The following is a 20679-nucleotide window of genomic DNA, read 5'->3' as shown; positions in this document are numbered from 1 at the left end:
GCAGCGACTTTCCGGAGCTCCGCTCACCGCTGCCGGATAAAGCATGTATTTGGGCCCCCCGGTACCCCCAAACCGGTCTATAAGAACCCTGTACCGTACTTAATGCCCAACGAAGTCTGGATGGTGCCGAGATCGTGGTTCCTACGAGGTGCCAGGTGATGGATTGGATGATCGGCTGCTGGCGGCATCGGTGCTTCTCCGGTGACAGCCCTCGAGAAGTTGGCTGGCGGTCCCCACGGCACTATAATACCAGCGCCCTAGCTGAGAAAGAGGCGGGGGAGTGGTGCGGTGAGAACGGGCTGTGTAGCAAGAGCGGAAGAGCAGGCTGGTGCATCAGAGGTGCCGGAGTAGTGGAGCGAGGCAGCCGACCTGAGAGCGGTGGGCCCGTCCAGGAGGCCCTGAACACTCAAGTAAGTCAGCCGCAGTGGCGAGGGCGCAGTATTAGGCCCTCGAAGCGTCAAAGATACCGGGCCACAGGAATGCTGGGCCTCAGGCTTTAGAGACTGCCCTAGTGTGAAGATACCCATGGGGAGCTGCAGGGGGGAATTGTGAGGCGCAGTACTCACAGGACATCAGAGATGCATACACCCGAATCCTGGCTGCGATTGGGGTGAACTGTGGCGTCACCCCTGAAGCGGCACACGCCTGTCTCCTCAGTGATAGCCGACCTGGTGCAAAGAGGGGGAACTTGCTGAATTTCGGCTCTTTGGGAACGCCTAAGCCGGACTGGCGAAGCAGGAAGGGCGACATCTGGCCCTGATGGGGCGGGGACGCAGCGAACGACATTTTTAGGTCACTCGAAGTACAAACGTGAGGTGGCGAAAGCACATGCTTGGCACAGGAGGAAGGACAGTGCCCCACTAGAGAGCAGCTGCAGAGGGGCCAGGAGCCTGACGAAGCCAGGGGCTACATAGGCAATAGGAGGCAGCTGTGATCAATTAGACCTGGGAAGATTGGAAGATAACATAAGAGGTGCCAGGCCGGCGGGTCCAGGCTTGTGGCGGGATTCACAGTTAGTGAAGCCTACTGGGGTCATCCGATCAACTGCTCTGGACAGCCACCATACTCTATAGCCTGGGAGTGATCTGGGTGTTCCACAGCTTATACCGGTTGCAGCCATCAAAATGACGTCCACCCGCCCTAAGAAAGAGGCCAACATTAAAGATCTCCTGCAGAAACCCGGGGGCAAGTGGCCAGATGGACAAGCCCCGGAGATCCCATCATCTCAGACCCGGGACGGGGATTTGGATCATGCTGAATAGGGAAAAGAAGAACCTATCACGCGGCGCTTCATGGAACAACTGTTTAACTCGCTACGGGACGACTTTGCGGCATGGCGCCAGGAGGTCTCCATGGACCTGAAACAAGTCAGAACGGACATCACTTAAATGGGAGACGGGTGGATACCTTGGGAAGGGCAGGCGATGGTAGGGAGGAAGAACTTCATTCGCACACACAGGAGATGATAGACCTGCGAGATCGCAACGAAGAGCTATCGCCTCGAAGACTTGGAAAATAGATCCCAGCGCTCAACATACATACACGAAGAGGGAGTCCCTCTTCGCGCAGATGCAAGGAAACTGGAGGACTTTATGACCCGGCTTTTTCGATACATAGCCCTGGCATTGGAAGATAAAGAGAGTGTGTTAGATCGCATGCACAGAGTGGGCCGTCCGGCAAAGAAGAGTACTGCACCACTCCTTTTGCCAAAAAGAAATTATTATGGCGGCCACCCGGGATAAGGCGACCATCCAATTCGAGGGCCTGCAGCTGGGCATTTACCAGGATCTCTCCCAGTTAATGCTCCAGCGCAGCAGGGCTCTGCACCCGGTCACTACTTTCCTGCGCGATCATGAAATATGCTACAGATGGGGACATACATTCAAATTGCTCTTTGTGGGGGACAAAGAAATGCATGCAGTAAGGTCCCTTCAAGAGGCGCAGAATGCATTGGGAGAACCAACAACAGAGTCAGGACGGAGCTGAGCAACCAGTGAAATGGAGAGGAGGTCGCGGTATCTGGAAGTTCTCACACACACGGCCCTCAGTAAAAGAAAGCCAGAAGGAGAGAGCGGCACTTATCAAACAACTGCAAGCCGGAGACGGCAGAGGAGATCCGGCAGCAGAATGAGGTGATTTCATGACGTCTACCAGTTCTCATAAGTACGCCGATTGGTGGTGGACCCGGGTCGCTGGCCAGAAGGACCCACTCGCTAAGGCGCTTTTGGTGCCCAAAGCTGGGCAGCCCCTTTGTTGATATTACGTTCTAAGTTTCTCTTTCATAGAAGTTTCTTTCTTTTTCTTTCTCTTTGGCGCAACTCCTCCCCAGCCAGGAACTGTGAATGAATGGGTGCCTCATACTGGGATCTGCTGCGAGGGTGCGGGGAGAGCAAATCCGACGTTACACAGGGATCTCTGGCTACATATTACTCAGGGCTCCACTACAAATCCTACAAAGTATGAGACTAGGGGGAATGGGTGAGGGAAGGCCATTCTACCACGGAAGGGCTAACACATCCAGGGACAGGGGCCTACTACTCCCCATGCATCACAAGGGTAGGGATGAATACTATTTTAACTCATAGCTGGGATCTATCTTTCCCAGTTTAGGAGTAGTAAAGTTAGGACTCCTAACTTTACTACTCCTAAACTGAAAAAAATCCTAACTTTAAGACTTTCGGTATTCACAGAAGGCATTTAGGAGTACTAAAGTTAGGAGTTCTAACTTTACTACTCCTAAACTGAGAAAAATCCTAACTTTAAGACTTTGGGTATTCACAGAAGGCATTTAGGAGTCCTAAAGTTAGGACTCCTAACTCCTGTGAATACCGAAATGAGTAAGTGCCTTCTGTGAATACCAAAATTAGTAAGTGCCTTCAGTGAATACCAAAATGGTAGTAAGTTTAGGATTTTGTCTTAAGTTAGCTCTGTGAATCGGGCCCATAGTGTTATGCAACCACTCCCGCTGCAACCCCACCTCAAGCACTCACCAAACTGCAGCACGTCCTGGCGGATTTTGTCTGGGGTGGGAAGAAAGCATGCATGGCATGGCAACAAACCTATTTGAAACAGGCGGATGGAGGCTTGGGATTTCCCCACTTAGTGCGTTACTATCAAGAGGCCCAATTACGGTATATGGTCGAATGGTACAGGCCAATGTCTGAGAAACACTGGTGCTTCATTGATAGGGCAATAGCAGGCATACACATGTGGAAGGTTCTATGGTTACCCAGATGCTATCGCCCAGTGAGGGTATACATTTCACCGGTGTTGAGAGCCACGATGACTGCTTGGGACAAGGTTCAGGTGGCACAGGGTCTATCTACTCCCACATCCCCGTTGACCCCTTTCATCGGCCACCCGGAGTTTCTGCCGGCGCAACACGGGCATCTCACATGGAAAGAGACCAACTGTAAGAGGGTGGGAGATCTCTTTGATGAGAATGGGAAAATTGATTTTCCTCAGCTGTCAGCGGGATATGGTCTCCCTAAAACAACATATTGGCAATACCTTGCCCTAAGACAGTGGGTGACACAAACGATTGTTTATACACATGCACGGCGTCCCTTAACGAAATTTGAGAAATAGCTAGTAACCAGAACCTCGGACAAGCGGCTATTGTCAGATATATATGCCTTTTTAATTGCACCCACACAGCGAAGCAAGACATATGCGCAGCGCAGGTGGAAGACAGAATGCACGCGGGAATTTTCCCCAAAAGAATGGCAGGACATCATGCACAGAGCCCGAGTATCCTCCTGTAGCATGGCAGGCAAGGAGATGTTCCTCAAAATAGCGCATTATTGGTACTATACTCCAGACAGAGTGACGCGATGGAAACCAGGGGCGGACGCTCATTGTTGGGGCCACTGCGGACAAATCTACTGTGGGACTGCCCTAAGATACACCCTTTTGGGAAGCCATATTATTTGACATAAACACAACATATGACACCGACCTGCCCCGATTTCCAAGTTACATATTACTAGGCCTTCCGAAAGCCTTAACATATCCCCTTAGATCATGCAGAGGGCGAGCTATTACGCTGGCTTTGGGGGGTAGAGAGGATGTCCCAACCAGGTTAGATTGGCAACATAAGTTATGGGAAGTGGTGCAAATGAAAAAGATAACAGCCAGCATATCACAAAGACTTCCCCGATTTGACAAAACCTGGAAATCCACACTGGAATTCTTATCCACTGAATTTAATGAGCTTACATGCCCTATGATTCTCCGTTTGCTCGGACTTACCAGAGATCACATTCAAGATTCGAAGACATCCCCGCAGCAGGAACGCAAACCGCAAGAATATGCCCATTAGTGACATACGATAACAACCAGTGCTGGCCCTCTCGCTCCCCCTTTCTCTCTTCCTCTCTCCTTCCTCTCTAGTCTATACCCTCTCTTTAATTTCTTACTCCATGATGTTTTCCCACCGGCCGGTAGGTTGTAGGTGGTGATTTTTGTTCTGAAAATACAATAAACAGATGTTAACCATAAAATAAGTCTTCCCTTCAATTTTAATATGACGTATTTCTATGGGTGACTCATTCACAAGGTGGACTCTGCACATTTTGCTTGTTATTATGATGTAGGCAGTAACTGTATGGAGTGGAAAAATGTCAGGCAGTAGACTCTAAATATTTCCATACAAATCCATTAATTACCAGTAAATGCAGGAATAATTTTAGAGAATGACCAAATAATACAGTACATCTCCTGATAATTGCAGGGATCAACCAGAAATGTAAATATGGAAGAAGACTGCTGGCAGTGATGTTATCATACCAGCCGTTTCTGCTTCATTAACTGGTTCACATGCTCATGATTGTTGTTTAATAGACAAGGTAATAGCTAAGTCATGGCAAAATTTAATGAAAGTGATTCTACTAAGTGATGTCTTAAATTACTGGGCAATTATTGCAGTAAAATATAAAATAAATGTCTGTGCCAATGTGATATCCTTCAGTTTGGATCAAATCATTTTCCATTTGGATTAAGTGTTTTTTCTGCACACGGTGACACACAATCAATTGTAGGTTTCACCTTTTTCAATTAGCACAGAAACATCATACAAGGGGTAACAGACAAAAGATTGTACAAGGCAGTGACACATTATGCATGAATCTATAAGTAACACATTTATTGTGATTCAAAGTATATTATAGTTACAGATTTTTTTTATCCACACAAAACGTCCCCACATGAATTTCAGTATGTACACCCTGGTACTGTTTCAGATAATCCTGACATATAATTCAGTCAGGTTTTGTAGTTAATACAGGCTTGTCCCTTCTTCTTTAAATCTTTATTGCACAACAGTTTTCTAGTAGGTGGTAAAGCATTCACAAATGGGAAGGGGTCCCAGGGGGGCCCCTTCCCCTTGGGGAATGCATGGGAGAATATTTTTTAAGGTCAGGCCGTGGTCCCAGGGACCTGCCCTTAAAAAATTAAATGAAAACATTTCATTTTTTTTTTCTAAATGCTTTAAGGAAAACGGGCTGCATTAAAAAAAATCCATGTCCCAGACATGGAGGTCTGCTGAGCCCAGCAGGCCAGCATCCCTGGGAGGCCCAGCCATTCCCAATGGGGTCGAAAATTGAGAGTGGCTCATTAATATTTATGAGCCTTGCATTTTGCGACCCCATTGCAATCGCTAACAGTGTCTCTGACACTGTTGTACATTTGCTTTTATGACTTGCAAATTGCAACTCGCAATTTATTGCAATTTGCGAGTAGCAAAAACAAATGGTCGTACATCTGGCCCTATGTCCTTGAGGTAGAGAAGGAGCTATGTGTCATCGGCGTAGGAGAGGGTGCTGATGTGAGAGCAGATGATGCTGGATAGAGTTATTATGTATGCATTGAAGAGGGTCGGGTTCAGGGAGCATCCTTGTGGAACTCCACAGATAAGGTCGTAGACATCTGAAGGGTACAGTGCCAGGATAACTTACTGCATCCTTCCAGTCAGGAAGGAGCAATTCCACCAGAATGCATGTCCTTGGATTCTGATGTGTTGGCATTAGACGAGAATGGGGTGAGAGACCGTGTCAAACACTGAGGAAAGTTCCAGGAGGATGAAGGCTACCATAGCTCCTCTGTCCAGAGAAATGTCGATTTCATCTATAGTGGTGATGATGGCAGTTTCTTTGTTGTTATTGGATCTAAAACCAGACTTATTTGTAAGCATTTCTTTATAATTGCGTGGTCCACTTTTGTTCGCAATACAAATTTGAGCTTCAAAGTATAGTACAGTCAACAGTTTGTTGTAGCACCTTTCTCATTAGCATTGCTGATAAACTTGTAAATATAGTTGAATTGAAAGTTATGTATTGGGATTGGGTGGTATTTTCATGTAACAGTGAGACTTACATTTTAGCAGACATTTTTCATTTTCCCATTTTCACAAGACAGCTGCATCCAATCAAACTGGATAAATACAATAATGCATGACCAAAATGTTAGCAATTTCTGACAGAAAATTAATGTATCTGCTATTATAACCAGTGCGTTTATGACAAAAATGTGTTTATTTGTCAGTCAATAAACTTTACTTGGCATAATTGCCTAAAAGTACAACACAACATGATACAGTAATTCATCACATAGCGAAATGCACTAACAATTCAATAGCTATTAATAAAAATTCCCATTACAGCATTTAAAATCAACTAACAAGCTCCCAATAATAAAATGATCAGAAAAGGAGTTCACATAAGGTGTTCTGCTAACATTCTCTACAAATCAAAGCTGCAGTCTGATACAGTGAATGCCTTAAAACAACCAATTCTTGGGTAGAGAACCCATACGTTTTCCTCACTTTTAAAGAACATCAAATGAAACTTATCACAACACTACAAATTTCAGAAGATCTTGGTTGTTGCTGATGGATCATGCCCATCTTATAAGTTCTAATGTTAGCAGTTCAAATTATTGGAGCTAAGAAATGTAATCGCCATGTACTATATGATGTGATAAAGTGAGTAGTGCTTTGGTGAGACTGAATATCACAGGGGCAATTTGGGAGAAATGGGAATCACACTCCTGGTTGGGGAAATGCTCTAAGAAAATGTACAGTGCTGAGGCGCAGACATGTTAAATATAATCTATATTCCAAATTTTGGCTAAATGTGAAATAGAATTACAAATTGTGTACAGGAACCAGTAAAATAGAATTTGCTACTGATTGCAATCATTGGGCTTTAGCATGCCGTTCATGAAATCTGTGATTTTAAAAAAGAGACCTGAGTTGGGCTTTATCAAACCCTGCCCTGACTAAGGATTAAAGAAAAGCTCTGGGAGTCCCATTTTCAAAATGGCATTGTTAACGTAAGCAAGCCAGGGAACACTACTCATATTATCCAGGACTAAACAATCTTTTTAGATCAGTCTTGAAAAGCCCGCCTCTGGTGTTTTGCCAGATCTGTTTATTTGTATCTCAAATAGATTTCTAAAAAAAGACATCTATTCATGGTTTGCACATAAAAATCAGGTAGTAAATACTCCCCAATTTTACAGCAAAGAAAAATTACAAATTTGTGGAGCTTTGAAAAAAACTCAGATTGAGCAACATTTTCAAATTGCTCACACCTGTGAACTACTACTGAGCACAAGTCACTTTCTCAAAGTCAACATTAAGTAGACTATAATATATTGCAAGATTTGGAAGACAAAATTACACTATCAGTTATATACTAATGAATGGACTCCTTTTATTATTCATTTGTACATTTTCCCAATTTAAAATGATATCAATGATTTAAAGTAACCGGAATGTGTATACATAGACTCCTGTAGCGACAACTGCATCTTCAGTGTTCCATTGGGAGGAATAAATTATGTTAACTTGGTTGGAAATATATCTGGTATTTTCAAAAATACAAAGAGTAGTGTAGTCATTCTCAACTATCACCTGAGAATAAGGTCATCAATGTTTAAACCTAGGCACATTCACATCTGTGGCTGTCTCTTGATGGCATTAAAGGAATAAACAAAACTGTATTTAGAACGTTTTCAGAGTACTGTAACTTGGAAACTGCCATGAGAGAGATTTGTTTACTAATACTAAAATATATTTCTAACATAAAAAATAACGCGTTCTCTAAAAGCAGTACAACAATCAGTATCCTTAATGAAAAGACAATTTCACTTGGCCTGAGGCTCAAAGCACAATTCCAACATGTGCAAATGGCTTGATGTATGTGTAACTCCAGGTGGGTGGAACTTGTAAGAGCACATTTCCAATTCTTTTTTGTGAACTGCCCACTTAGGTGAACAAATAGCAACAGTTATGATTGCAAATTCAACTTAAATATTCACAAAACATGACTAGATAGTTATAAATGAAGTCACTCACCTTTAAACTTACTCCAGCATGGTGTGAGTATACCACTTGAGTAATTATACTGGCTAGTAAATGTGTGGGACTTTCAGAATGGGGACACTTGCAAGAGATATGGCAATTTACGAGGCTTTTACAAGTAGATTCCCACCTTGAAGACGATCAGAAAAATACTCCTATTAAAGGCAAGAATAAATTTGTTTTCATGGTGGGAAAGGGTAAAGAACACCACTAAAATTGATTGTTGTGAAGGAAAGGGCCAGGGCTTCTCCACACAGAAACATGCTTTTACCATGAAGGAAGAAACTATTTACCATTTGTAAATGGATCTGTGCATAATATTTGCACATTCAGTAATCACTTCCTATGTTGCCGAATGTTAACCCATACGACTTCTCCTGAGAATTCGTGACAGTCACAACATCCCAGAAAAACTGCTGCCATTCTTTTGGAAATCAAGAAAGTTGGAAATTTGTTTAAACTGTGGGGGCAATCTACATTAAAAAAATGTCTGACTTTCTTTGTGAATCTGCTCACAGGGATTAACATAACAACCTACTGTGACAGAGCAATTATAAAGCGACTAGTACTTATTCAGCCAGTAAGAGATTCTGATTGGCTGGCCAGTTAGTGAAATTGACTCTATCTATATTAGCGATTTGAACTTTCTGTAAAGAAAAATGCATGAAAAGCTTTGCATTCCAGAAATCATTAAACACTTCACTCTGTAGGCACTATCAGATTAATTTTAATCCACCAAAGAGAAATATTGTTCAAACACGTCTAAAATAATAGATTCATTTTACCCTTAGTCTCTCCATGATAATGGAGTTGGCAATCTTTAAAGACAGCGACGAAAAAGGAGGGAAATGCCATTCACCTCGACAACACAGAAATAGAAAGTTAGATTTAACAAGATCAATAATATTCATCGATGCAATGTGAATGCCAAGAAGCTGAGGTCTGTGTGTGTTTTAAGTCTGGCTTCTGGCACATGATAGTTATCACAGAAAACACATCAAAATGCTTAAAAAAAGCACTGGTGAATGTTTAAAAAGGGAATTAAACAGAGTATAAATTGCTTGATAATGCATTGTTTATGTGAACTTAAAAAGAAATAAACCATTATTTGTGTTGTGTGATGAGTTATTCTCTGAAATGTCTGTTATTTACTCATACTGTTGCTATTTTAGGTGGAAGCTCCAGCTCATCACCTGTAACCTCCAGTGGGGGGGCTCCTTCTCCTCTGAACTCTTTGCTATCACCATCCTGTTCACCACCATCATTTCACTTGCCGGGGCACAACATTGGAATTCCAAGCCCAGAGGCATATTTGCAGAGCCTCAAGTTGCCCTTTTGCTACAAGATCTGCCCAACGAACATTATCAGACAGCAGTCATTTGTTTTTCCAAATCATGAAAAACTAGGAAGTTGCAGTTCTGGGGGTATCCCTTCATTCCTTGTAGATGTGCCCATGCTCTCCTCTCTCGGCATTCATATTAAAAATGCAAAATCCGAAGACTCAAATGCGCATTGTATACAAGTACCAAATTCAGCCCATCCAATTTTATACGGATTACCGCCATCTGGAAACATTTTTCCCTCAGGACCCGTTGCACGGGAAGCACTTAATTGTTCGTTACATCCTCCCTATGGCTTCTATGGATATAACCTTTCAGTTCCATCAAGGCTTATAAATGCAGCAAACCATTTCAAAGTAACTGACAACATTCCAATTCCATTTAGAAATGGCAGATGTAATCACTCTCCATGGCCCTCTACAGTTAACAATTGCCTATAGTAGAACATAAACTATTGCTTTCATTGACGTCTTTTGATGACGAGCATATCAATGCATATACTGAAATGCCAATAAACAGCCCACCAGAAGAGTTTGGATGGCCCAGTCAAGCAAAAAGATTGATTATCTAATGTGTAATATATGTACAGTATGTATTGGGTTCTCAGTTGACTCTTTGCAAATTCATTAAAGACCTGGAACGATGCCTAATTGTATGTATTTATGTTTAGTATGTCAAAACAGAAAACATGCACTTTTACATTTTTTGTGGCAGAAGTACTACATTTAATATTCTCCATAGATCAGTTACAACAAATGTTGCTTTTTAAAATTTTAGGCAAATGTAATAAAGGAAGAAATGCATCGAATAAATAAAATAAGGAGAGACGATCAATGAATTAAGGTAGTAAACAGGAAGCAAGCATTGTAAATTAAAAAAGGAAGAAAGAAAAAGAATTTAAAAAACAGAAAGAAAAATGGTTCCATGGAGATAGATTTCAGAATGGTAGAATTAGTCACGGATGCAAGTTCATAGTGACATATTTCTAAAGATAATTTGAAGTTAACGACCCATACCTTTTTGGGAAAATTACTTTGTAGGTTCCATTGTTGAATCTACAATAAAGGACCGAGGAATACATATAAAACTCTAAGATGAAATTACCATGATATTTTTTCATGTTATGCATACATAGATCTCTTTTCAAGTGTAATTCATATTGAACAAACTAAATTAAACCGTCTATTAAAGTGTCTGCTTATTATAATGTATGCATTCTTGATTTTTATTTCCTACGAACATTACAAAAAATATAGAGTATTGAACTGAGTTTAACAATCAGACTTTTTAAATATTTACTGATTGAGAATGTGAAACATATTTCTTGCTTCTATGCTTCCTTTTTCATTGTTTTTCACATGTACATTCAGGAGCGGGCAGTGAAGGTAAGAGCAGTGAGGCAGGGTGAGGGGGGGATTCAACAGTTGACGGTGAAGTAAAATTAAATAAATAATTAATTGTCGTCGTATGTCAAATCCCCCCACCCCGCCCCGCCGCTCTTACCTGCATGGCCGTTCCTGTGTACATCACCATAGGAGAGTTGCACCCAAAAGTCGTATTGGTGGTTCTGCTTCAGTTTGGTCCGAGCTTTTGACATCTGATTAGCTGCTAGGTGGTATCAGAAAATGCAATGACTTGAGGAGAAACACTAAAGGTGGAGAATTCACCAGAGAAATGTTTACTACCGCCAGGACAGTATTCTGCAAAAATGATTTCAGCTGATGCTTCTCTGAAGCCTAATAAGTCTCTAGTTTCAGTAATGCAGCTAGTGATAACCTCCTTTTGGAGTATTTTAGCATGAAGAACTTCAGGGAGCCTGCCCCTTAATCTGCAAAGTACCTGAATGGTGTGGCTAGCATCTCCTAAGTAAACATCTAAGGAGGGAATGTATTGCAGTTGTTTCACTCTCAAGAGCCAGATCATATTTTGGGAGTTCATGACTATGCACTTTTGTGACCCCACAATTTTAGACCAACGCTTATTTTAAACCCCTTCTTTCAATTATTTAAAAAATTACTCTGCTTTAACAAACAGTGTTTACTTAAAACTTGACAATGATGTTCACCTTATTTCGCTGCCCGATTATGATCTTGGCAGATGGGATACTCCGTTATAAATGTGACGGATACCCTGTCACCATATTCAAAGTTCCATAGGATATAAGTGAATACGGTGACGAGATATCCGTCGCATTTGTGACAGAGTATCCCATCTGCTAAGAACGTAATTAGGCCCTATGTCATGGGCAGCAATTTACATGTTGTGAAACTTCGACACACATACGGTCCATTCCATAACAAGCATATTATAATGCATTAACATTGACATGTTGTAAGTAGATTTTTTATAACACAGTAAATGACATGCACTTCAGGTCATTTGGAAACGATGGTCTACAAATAGAGTATATCAATTTATTTCTCAACACTTAATGCAGTTCAGGGCAACACGTGGAACTTATTTCTTTTCTTGCATACATGTCATTTTTGTCTAATGCTGTCATTGGCAGACTTCCCAGAGACCCTTATTTTGACCTTTTTTACCTGGCAGGATTCAGCTGTATGTCAATAAGTTCTTAATAATGGAGAACTGTCCTTGTTTAATGCCAGTCAATTACCTGCAATCACAGCACAAATCGCCTAACAGATGGCTTTAATTACAGGATGTTACGGATGAAACCTTTCAACAACTTTTCACATTTTAAAGACCAGCAATCCTCGAAGCCTCCGTATTTTGGTATTCTTCTCCTTGCCAAATGTCTGGCCTCCGTTGTGGCCCGTTAGGATGTGGGGAGCGTGGGAGGCTTTTGAATAACACTAAGTTCACTGTTTAGAGGTCAATGCAAAATAAGTGAGTATTATAGAACACCCTTAAGGGCACTAGGGCGTAAATATTTCTTGCATGTGCAGCACATGTAGAGCTTCATGAACGCAGGACCTGATTCACAAAGGTAAATTTGGACATTTGTGTAAGTTTACTCTTTTTTGGTTTTCACAAAATTGCCTTTTAACAGTATGTTTATGAATGCAGTTGGAGCGGAGGACTCCGCACATAAAATGATAGGCATGTCCTAAATATAGAACAGTTCTATCTTTTTTCATGTGTGCAGACTCTGCAGTTGTAAATATACATTTGTAAATATACTACTAGTAAACTACCTTTATGAATATCAAACAATAATAAACTTAGACAAAATGTTAAGTTTATGTTTGTGAATCAGGGACTAAGTGTTTGAAAATGTGTAATATGTGGAAAGAAGTTTTCAGAGTGTGCTATGACCATTTTTTCCAAAACAAAATGTCATTCTAGAAATTGCACACAATTTCTTTAGGAAGCATGGACTGGAAATATTAAACAAGGTTTCTGCTGTCTACAAGTTAGTTTTCTTTAAAATGTTTGTTTCTCTCAAATGTATATGTATGTGGTACGTAGATATTATGAAAAAGTGATGTATTCTTATTTTGTTTTAATAAAACTGCACAAATGATGTTTCAACACAGTTATTCTAGCATACCTAATTTATTCTTTATGAAAGCCAAGGAGAATTTCAAAGTCAACATATTAATTTGTGACATATATATTGCGGAGTTAAGATTCAGTCAAGCCAGTATTTAGGATAAAGTGATTCGCTCTGTAATAAAAAGAGATAAAACGTATAAGAATGAACCCTCCAATAGTGCAGTGGTGGGCAAGTACACAAACAATGCGAAACCCCACTGATTTAGCAAAAGAGGAACAACTTGTAGGGATTGGTACACTAAATAGCAACAAAATACAATAATTTGTATTTGAATTTTCATTTTGAGAAATTGCATATTGGGTCAATGACGATTTCTGCCCATAGAGATTCAAAAATCCTCTTTAGGAATACATATATTTCTTATCCACCCATTTCTCTAATTTAGGAAACTAATAGAAAGGGATGGAAAGGCATGTTTAAGATCAAACGTTTTATGTACAAACAATTTAGGGAGTGGCAGATATCTACTTGGATACTAACAGACACTGGAGGGATTATTCTAAATCTCACAATAAATTAATTTTTATGTCTTATTGATTAATGAGAAGTAACAGTATTCAGCTAACTAGAAGGGTTTACTTTAATGATATAATTTGTAAGAAAATTGGACGATGTATTAATGTATATCAGAGTACCTGCATAATGTGTATGAAATAGATTTTGGAGGAAGTTAAGGAAATAATGTATAATTTCAAAAATATTAGGGATTTAATGCACAGCCTGTGGGTAAACTGCTTTAAATGTCACGGAGTATTACTATTTCACATTGATTAATAATGCCATATAATATAATGTACTTCAATATCCAGTAATTTAAAATCCAAATAGGTTCCTGTCACTCCTTACATTAATTGTAATATAAATGTGCTTTATTTATTTATTGGTAAATTGTAAACTATCTCCCAGGGAAAATATAGCTTTGGGACAGATATGTTGGACAAGATACATATAAAACAATCCAAACTGGTGAAATCTAACAGAAATATAGCTTTTTGATGCTTTCCTAATCAAGGAGTAGGAGGAGCAGTGTTGCAGTGTTGCTGGTGGCACAGGAAATCATTCCAGAGCTTTAGGCAATGACATCTCATGGCTCTCCCTCTTTTTTTTTTTTTTGCAATTTGTAAAGCGCAACAATCCCCCTAAGGCATCAAGGTGCTGAAGACCAGCCGTCCAGAAGGGAGTTGAAAGAGAAACTACCCCAGATAGAAGCTAGACCGAGAAAAGCCATGTCTTAAGAGCCTTTCTGAATGGTAAAATAAGGGGGATGGCCTCTTTTTGGTTCTTGGTACCACCAGTCGCATTTGAAGCGAAGATCGAAGGGGTCAGCTTGTAGAGTGCCAGCTGAACATTGTTTTTAATCTTGACGGGTACGGTAGATATAGTGACTTGTGAACCGTGCAGAGTGACTTAAAGCTAATACATTTATTGATAGGGAGCCAGTGCAGGGATTCTAGTCCCTTCCTGGACGATTGTTTTCTGAGAATGTCCAGAACAAGTCTCGCCAGTGCATTCTGCAGCACCTGAAGTTTATACTGTGTGTTCTTATTGGCATCCTGGTATAGCGAGCAAAGCCCATAGATGAACGCCACTGCCATGTTTAAATTTCTCTGGAACTTCTTCAATGGACTTTAGGGAGATGGAGGCAGAAGCTATTTCCATGGTCCAAGGGAGACAACATTGATGAACTGCTGAAGTGATGTTCTCCACTAAAATGAAAGGCCTACCATCCTGAATGACAAGAGATGACCAGGCTTTTTGGATCTAATAGTCAAAGGAGAGCTTTAGGCTGACCAGATCCCCAAAGTTTTGACTCTGTCACCAGGAAGATTGCCCAGAAACAGCTGTCAAATACTCTTTGACAAAGCTGAACTATCTTTGCAAATCACCATTAGATCTAAATTGTTCCCACTTACTTTTAGGAAGTTCAAGGAGATACGCATGGATATTGGCTATCAATTAAGGTGTTAGGAGAGTGAAATGTGAGTCGAGGATGCGTCTTTCAGGTATTGAGGTTGTAGAATTGGATGTTTGTGACTACTGAGCTGTTGGAGGTTGGTGGACACTTGTGAGTGGATCAAGAGCTTTCTGACCAAAAAGGGTATATCATTAAGGGGATTAAAAAAAAGGAACGCACACAATTATGTCATCAATGGTGATCATGCAGATAAAGAGTTGAAGACCTACATAGGGGTACTCCAAGGTAGACAGTTGGACACAGACATGGAGTAAGCAGAACAACATAATAGTAAGTAGAAGTGCTTTGCTGGGCAGGGTGAGAAGAATAACTTTGTTATCTTTATGAAAATAAGAAATATGCTTAAAAGCATGCTATTTTTGTCAACTATTTTTAAAGCAATGCATTTTCAGCCGTTTGTAAAGATGTGGCCTCTCTGTTCACACTGTATGAATGTCAGGGTTGATCTAGGGTTAAAGACAGGTGGTTGAGGTGGTAAACAATAGGATAATGTGAGAAGTATCAAAGATACAGATGAACAACCTTACGGCAATAAACATGAGCAGAGTAAAAGCAATAGGATTTGGCACTCATATCATAATTTTGTGGGTGACTAGCGTAACAGATTACAGCCATTTTTTGTGTTATACTGGACGGGATACCAGATACTTTCAGTTTAAAGAAAGCATTGAGTAGGATTATAGACATTCATTCTATTATTTGGTCAATGTAAGCTTTTATTGTACCTAAGAACAAGACAGATTATTGAGACAACTAATTCCTCTGCTTATTAGACTGTCAGACTATCCACCACAGAAACTACTACAATGCACTAGCACAAGATACGCTGTGAATGGTGTATATATTTCCTATTGCCAAGGATATCACTTTTAATGATCCCATGAAGAAGTATAATTCTAAACTCATCATGACCAGGTTACCCATTTATTGTTTTATTAGTTTTGGCGGTTATAAAGCTGAACTAGGCCCCTAAGGGCACTTTAGAACTGTACAATGGAAGACACATTTAAAACCTATAGAAACAATAAATTAATGAGAAACAAACACGTTTGCAATTTGAGTTATCTGTAAGTACGAAAATAGACAGTGAAAGGAGGGCAGACTATGTGAGTTGTATTAAGTAAGTGTGTGATATTTTTGACAATAAGTAAACGTGGAACTAGGTATATGGCTATGTAATTGTCAGGAATCGAGTTGGAGTATCTCTCAGGGCAGGTAGGGGGCACTGGATTCTAATTGTGAAAACTTCAGTCTTTCACCACTGGTGTTCTGGGTTTCCCATAATGCAGAGCCCCCTACTGGGAGCCAGGTACCCCTTTTAAGTACATGACTCCCTGGTAGCAAGGCAGAACAGTAAAGGCTTACGTAGGGAAGGTGCTGTGGGGTAAAAACTCAGCCATGCATCAAACAAAACTTAATAAATCGACGTTCAGTCAGTGCTTTTTCTTCTAATGAAATGTCATTTATTATACATTCTAATAAATACTATGTTTAAATTTACAAATAAACACAGGACAGGTGGAAATGCCTATGGTGGCTTCCTCCACAAGACTTCACAGCCAACAGGGGGTAAACATTAAAGAAAGGTTTCACAGATTAGATAGCCCATTAAACATACTCTGTACCTCCTGCATTAGAGGCATTGATGTACGTCTGTGCAACAGCAAGCTCTGAACCCCAAAAACACAATCCCCATGTAAAAGAGTGGATAATTAGTTGGGAGTGGATGGTAGTCCACTACAAGTATTATTGTGACTATTCATGTTTGGTCTAGTAAAGATTTTGGTAATTTAAACATGAGCTCAACTCCTGTTAGCTATGGTACAGATCACACAGTCTTAACTTAAACAAATGTGTACAAAATTTACAAGCATCAAAACAGTAAAAAGTCAAAAATACAACACAATAAAAATCCCACTCCACTTTATAAAAACAGAGAATAATGTATTTAACAAAATGACATGCAAAATAGAAATTTCCAAAAAGGGGAAACAGAGATATTGTTTTTTAAAGTTTTAAAAGAATATACTCCCTAAAAGTGTTGAGCACCAACTACAGTTATCTGGTTGTACTTGACCAGTACGAAGGCAAGATTTAAGGTGGAGCTCAGGTCAGTTATGGTTCTAGGTTCATCCCGGTCAGGTGTATCACTTTCTGACTTAGGGCCTGAATATGAGTTTAGCAGAAAGACACCACCGTTGCCTTCTTAGCGGAGCGGATCCGGGAAACTGGGTGGGGAGCAAAACAGGGAGGCCGCCTGCCGATATATGAATCGTACCCTAGGTCTAACCCTTGTCTCACAGAGAAATAAAACAATTACTTCTATGCTTGATATCCAATAGGAAGGTAAAAATGTATTTCATGAAAATATACTCTTGCTAATGATAGTTTTTTGGACTGCTGTCTTAAGGTCACAGCTCAGGAATGAATTTTGTAGGCCGTAATGGCACTAAGGACTTAGTTAATGTATCAACATGAGACAGAGAAGCCAATGGACTGCCACCACCCCCAATCTACTGAGAATTACTTGTGCGAAGTTCATTTTAAGTTACAATCAGTCCTGTGCCACTTCACAGTGATAGTTAATGGAATACAAACCCTATTTCATCAAGAACAGACACACTCAAGAAAACTAGGAACTAAAATCCTATTCTAGTACACGGAATAGTAATAGTTACAATCATAAATTTAAACATAATTGCGGCAATGGTTGTTGTCAGAAGAGAGAATAATAGAAAATACTGCAACATTATGTGAGTATTGTAGGGCTTGTTTACATCAATATCCCAACCTCTCCTTTTCTTAGGCTATCGAAGCTAAACTTACCCCCAAAGACGGGGCCTACTTGATTTCCATAAATGGTACACACCTGCATGGATCATCTGAACAACTAAAGCAATATTTAGTAAAGAAGCAGTAACTGCTGTTCTTGTCTCTGTATTTCAGAGGCTATGTCATCAAGTCGGCAGATAAGTTGAATGCAGGACTCAATGAGGCTTATTTACAAGCCCCTTGCCCCACTTTTGTGTCCCTTTTCCCATGTTAAAAGTGACGCAAAAGTGGCACAAGGGGCTTGTAAATCTGCCCCAATGTGCCTTATCCTTAGCCTACAACAAAGAAAGGTGTTTACAACTACAGGATGACCTTTAGTCTTGAATCCCGGGTTCAAACTTCCTCTTCATTTAATAATGGTTTGGTTACAGTTTATATACTCTGTCTACTCATTGTTGAAAAACCAATTAATAATGAAGTCTCTCTAACATTTCATTTATTCTGTAAAACATTGATAGGGGTAACAACAATAACTGAGAAATCAAAATAATAATTTTTGAGAAACCTTGTTCATTTTGTAAAACCAATTACAGGAAAATTCATGTCAAACTAAAATAAAACAGTAATTTATTCCAACAAATCCGTTTACAACAATGATATTTATGCACTTGCTTTTATAACATACACCTAAATAAAAAGATGTATTATCCAAAAGGGGAGAATTAAAAATGGAAAATATGTGAAGAACATAACACTATAGTTTTGCTATAGTTAGAGGGTTGTAGATGTTTTCTGGAAGCATTTCAACCCACACTGCACTATGCTCTTAGATCACAGAGGTACTTGACAAATATTGTCAAACATGCATCAATATTTTGTAAAAGAAAAATGTAACATATATGAGTGTTAATTTTTGAACAGTTTGTGAAATGGCCTTATCCGAAACAACAAAGTAATGTGTGCATACCTGTTTCTAATGTTCATTTGGATAATCAATTATGAAATTAAGTAAGCCTGAATAACCTTTTTTTAGATCACAGGTTTAAAGACATCCTTGTTAAAACCTTAAAATGCATCATGTTATACTGTATAGTGCCTGTTGTACAATACTGTCTCCTTTTAAGTGGTTTTCATGTTGTTTCATGTAATGTTTTATTTTCTAAGAACTGCACATTTATGTTCACCAATGTAATTAAAAATGCATTTTGATGCACAATAGGCTGATGCTAAAGTGTAGTGAAACAGAACACTATTAAACTTTGCATGACTATTTATGTTTCTTAAAATTCATTGGTAAAGCCAACAGCACATGCGGATTGACAACACTGCAAACAACTGAAAGAAAATGCAAATAAATCTAAATCAATTCATAGCTCAACATTATCACACAAAAAAGACTAAAAAGCAAAGTAATCAAGCTTATTCATCAATGCATATTCCCTTCTCTCTCCCTCATCCAAATTCGAACTCTATTAGAATATCCTCAGGAATACACAGTTTCTTGATCTGAAGAATTAATTTAATCAAAGATAACATAATGCTCAAGATTGACCCAGTCAACAACCCCATATCTAAAACATATGCGTGCCCTAATATCAGACTGTCGAACCATTAACAGTTAAAGACCTCAATGATGTATAAAGACCCAAATTATGTTGCCAAGTTACTGACACCCTTATTCTTTGAAGATGCCATCATTCCGTCTAACATCACAACATCTCCCTCCAAGGAGCATTGGATCCCGTACTCCTAAATGTTAACAGCTCCCTAGTTCCAAGCACATTCCAACCTGATATATAATGACTTGAAAACATCTAGTCTTCCTAAAGCAAAACCAGCTGAACAAAATATGCCTGCCCACCCACAGGCCCTTCAATTACTTCCCCTTTCTGGGCGAATAATTGAAATTGCTGTAAATCTGTGGCTGCAAAATCATAGTGACCACTATTTCCACCTCCCTAGATAACTAACCAGTCTCATTTTGTTCCATAAGCAAAAGTACAATGGCAGCAACCATTCAGGTTGCTAATGACGCTTAACGTAATCTGAAAAAAGAGAACTTCTTCAGCCATATACTCCTAGATATGTTTACAGCATCCAAAAGTCGCCACCTCAGACACATATTCCGTCATTTCCTCTCACTTTGGGTTAAACCACTCCAGCGGCGTCTCCTCCGCTAAGGCAGAGGAGCGTCGCCACACTGAGTGTAACAGAGAAAATATAATTATAATAACGCAACATTAATAACATTACCTTATCATTTTATTTTTCTGTATGGAGTCCGAGACAGGTTAGGGCAGGGCTGGGCTGTGTCACAGAGGAGGGGGAAGAGTGATATAATGTGCACCATAAGTTCATATGATGGTTTGGCCAGCCATCTTGGGCTGGCCATACTGTCCTGCAAGGAGTAGAACATGCACAAGCTCCCACTCCCTCTCTGAGTGCCGAACAAGGATGTTAAGAACAATCACAACAATGCTTTCATGCTGGCGACAGCAGCATCATGATTGGCTTAGGGGAGTCTGGGAGCCTGTATACTCTGTGCTGCCAGGAAGAGAAGAGGACGGAGGACAGGGTTTAGCCCTCCACAGGAAGGTAAACTTGTATTATTATTATTATTTTTTTTAATTGAGCCCTCCCCAGGCCCTTTCACTACTTTTCCAAAGCGGCCGCCACTGAATCACACAACCCTTAAGTGGTGTTAATCCGT

The 20679-nt window shown here is 40.1% G+C and overlaps 1 protein-coding gene across 1 annotated transcript in view; it reads left to right on the top strand.

Moving 5' to 3' along the window:
* Positions 1-10901, top strand: part of TBX22 (T-box transcription factor 22) — an 87809-nt gene extending 76908 nt beyond the window's left edge. The window contains exon 8 of the mRNA XM_085607841.1: positions 9535-10901. Within this exon, the coding sequence (XP_085463967.1) occupies positions 9535-10142 (608 nt within the window). The 3' untranslated portion in view covers positions 10143-10901. The remainder of the gene's footprint in view (positions 1-9534) is intronic.
* The last annotated feature ends 9778 nt before the right edge of the window (positions 10902-20679 follow it).

Source organism: Triturus cristatus, chromosome 5_2 (assembly GCF_964204655.1).
Source record: "Triturus cristatus chromosome 5_2, aTriCri1.1, whole genome shotgun sequence".
Taxonomy (NCBI): Eukaryota; Metazoa; Chordata; class Amphibia; order Caudata; family Salamandridae; genus Triturus; species Triturus cristatus.
The sequence above is the reverse complement of the archived record's forward strand: the minus strand, read 5'-3'. Positions and strand labels throughout refer to the sequence as shown.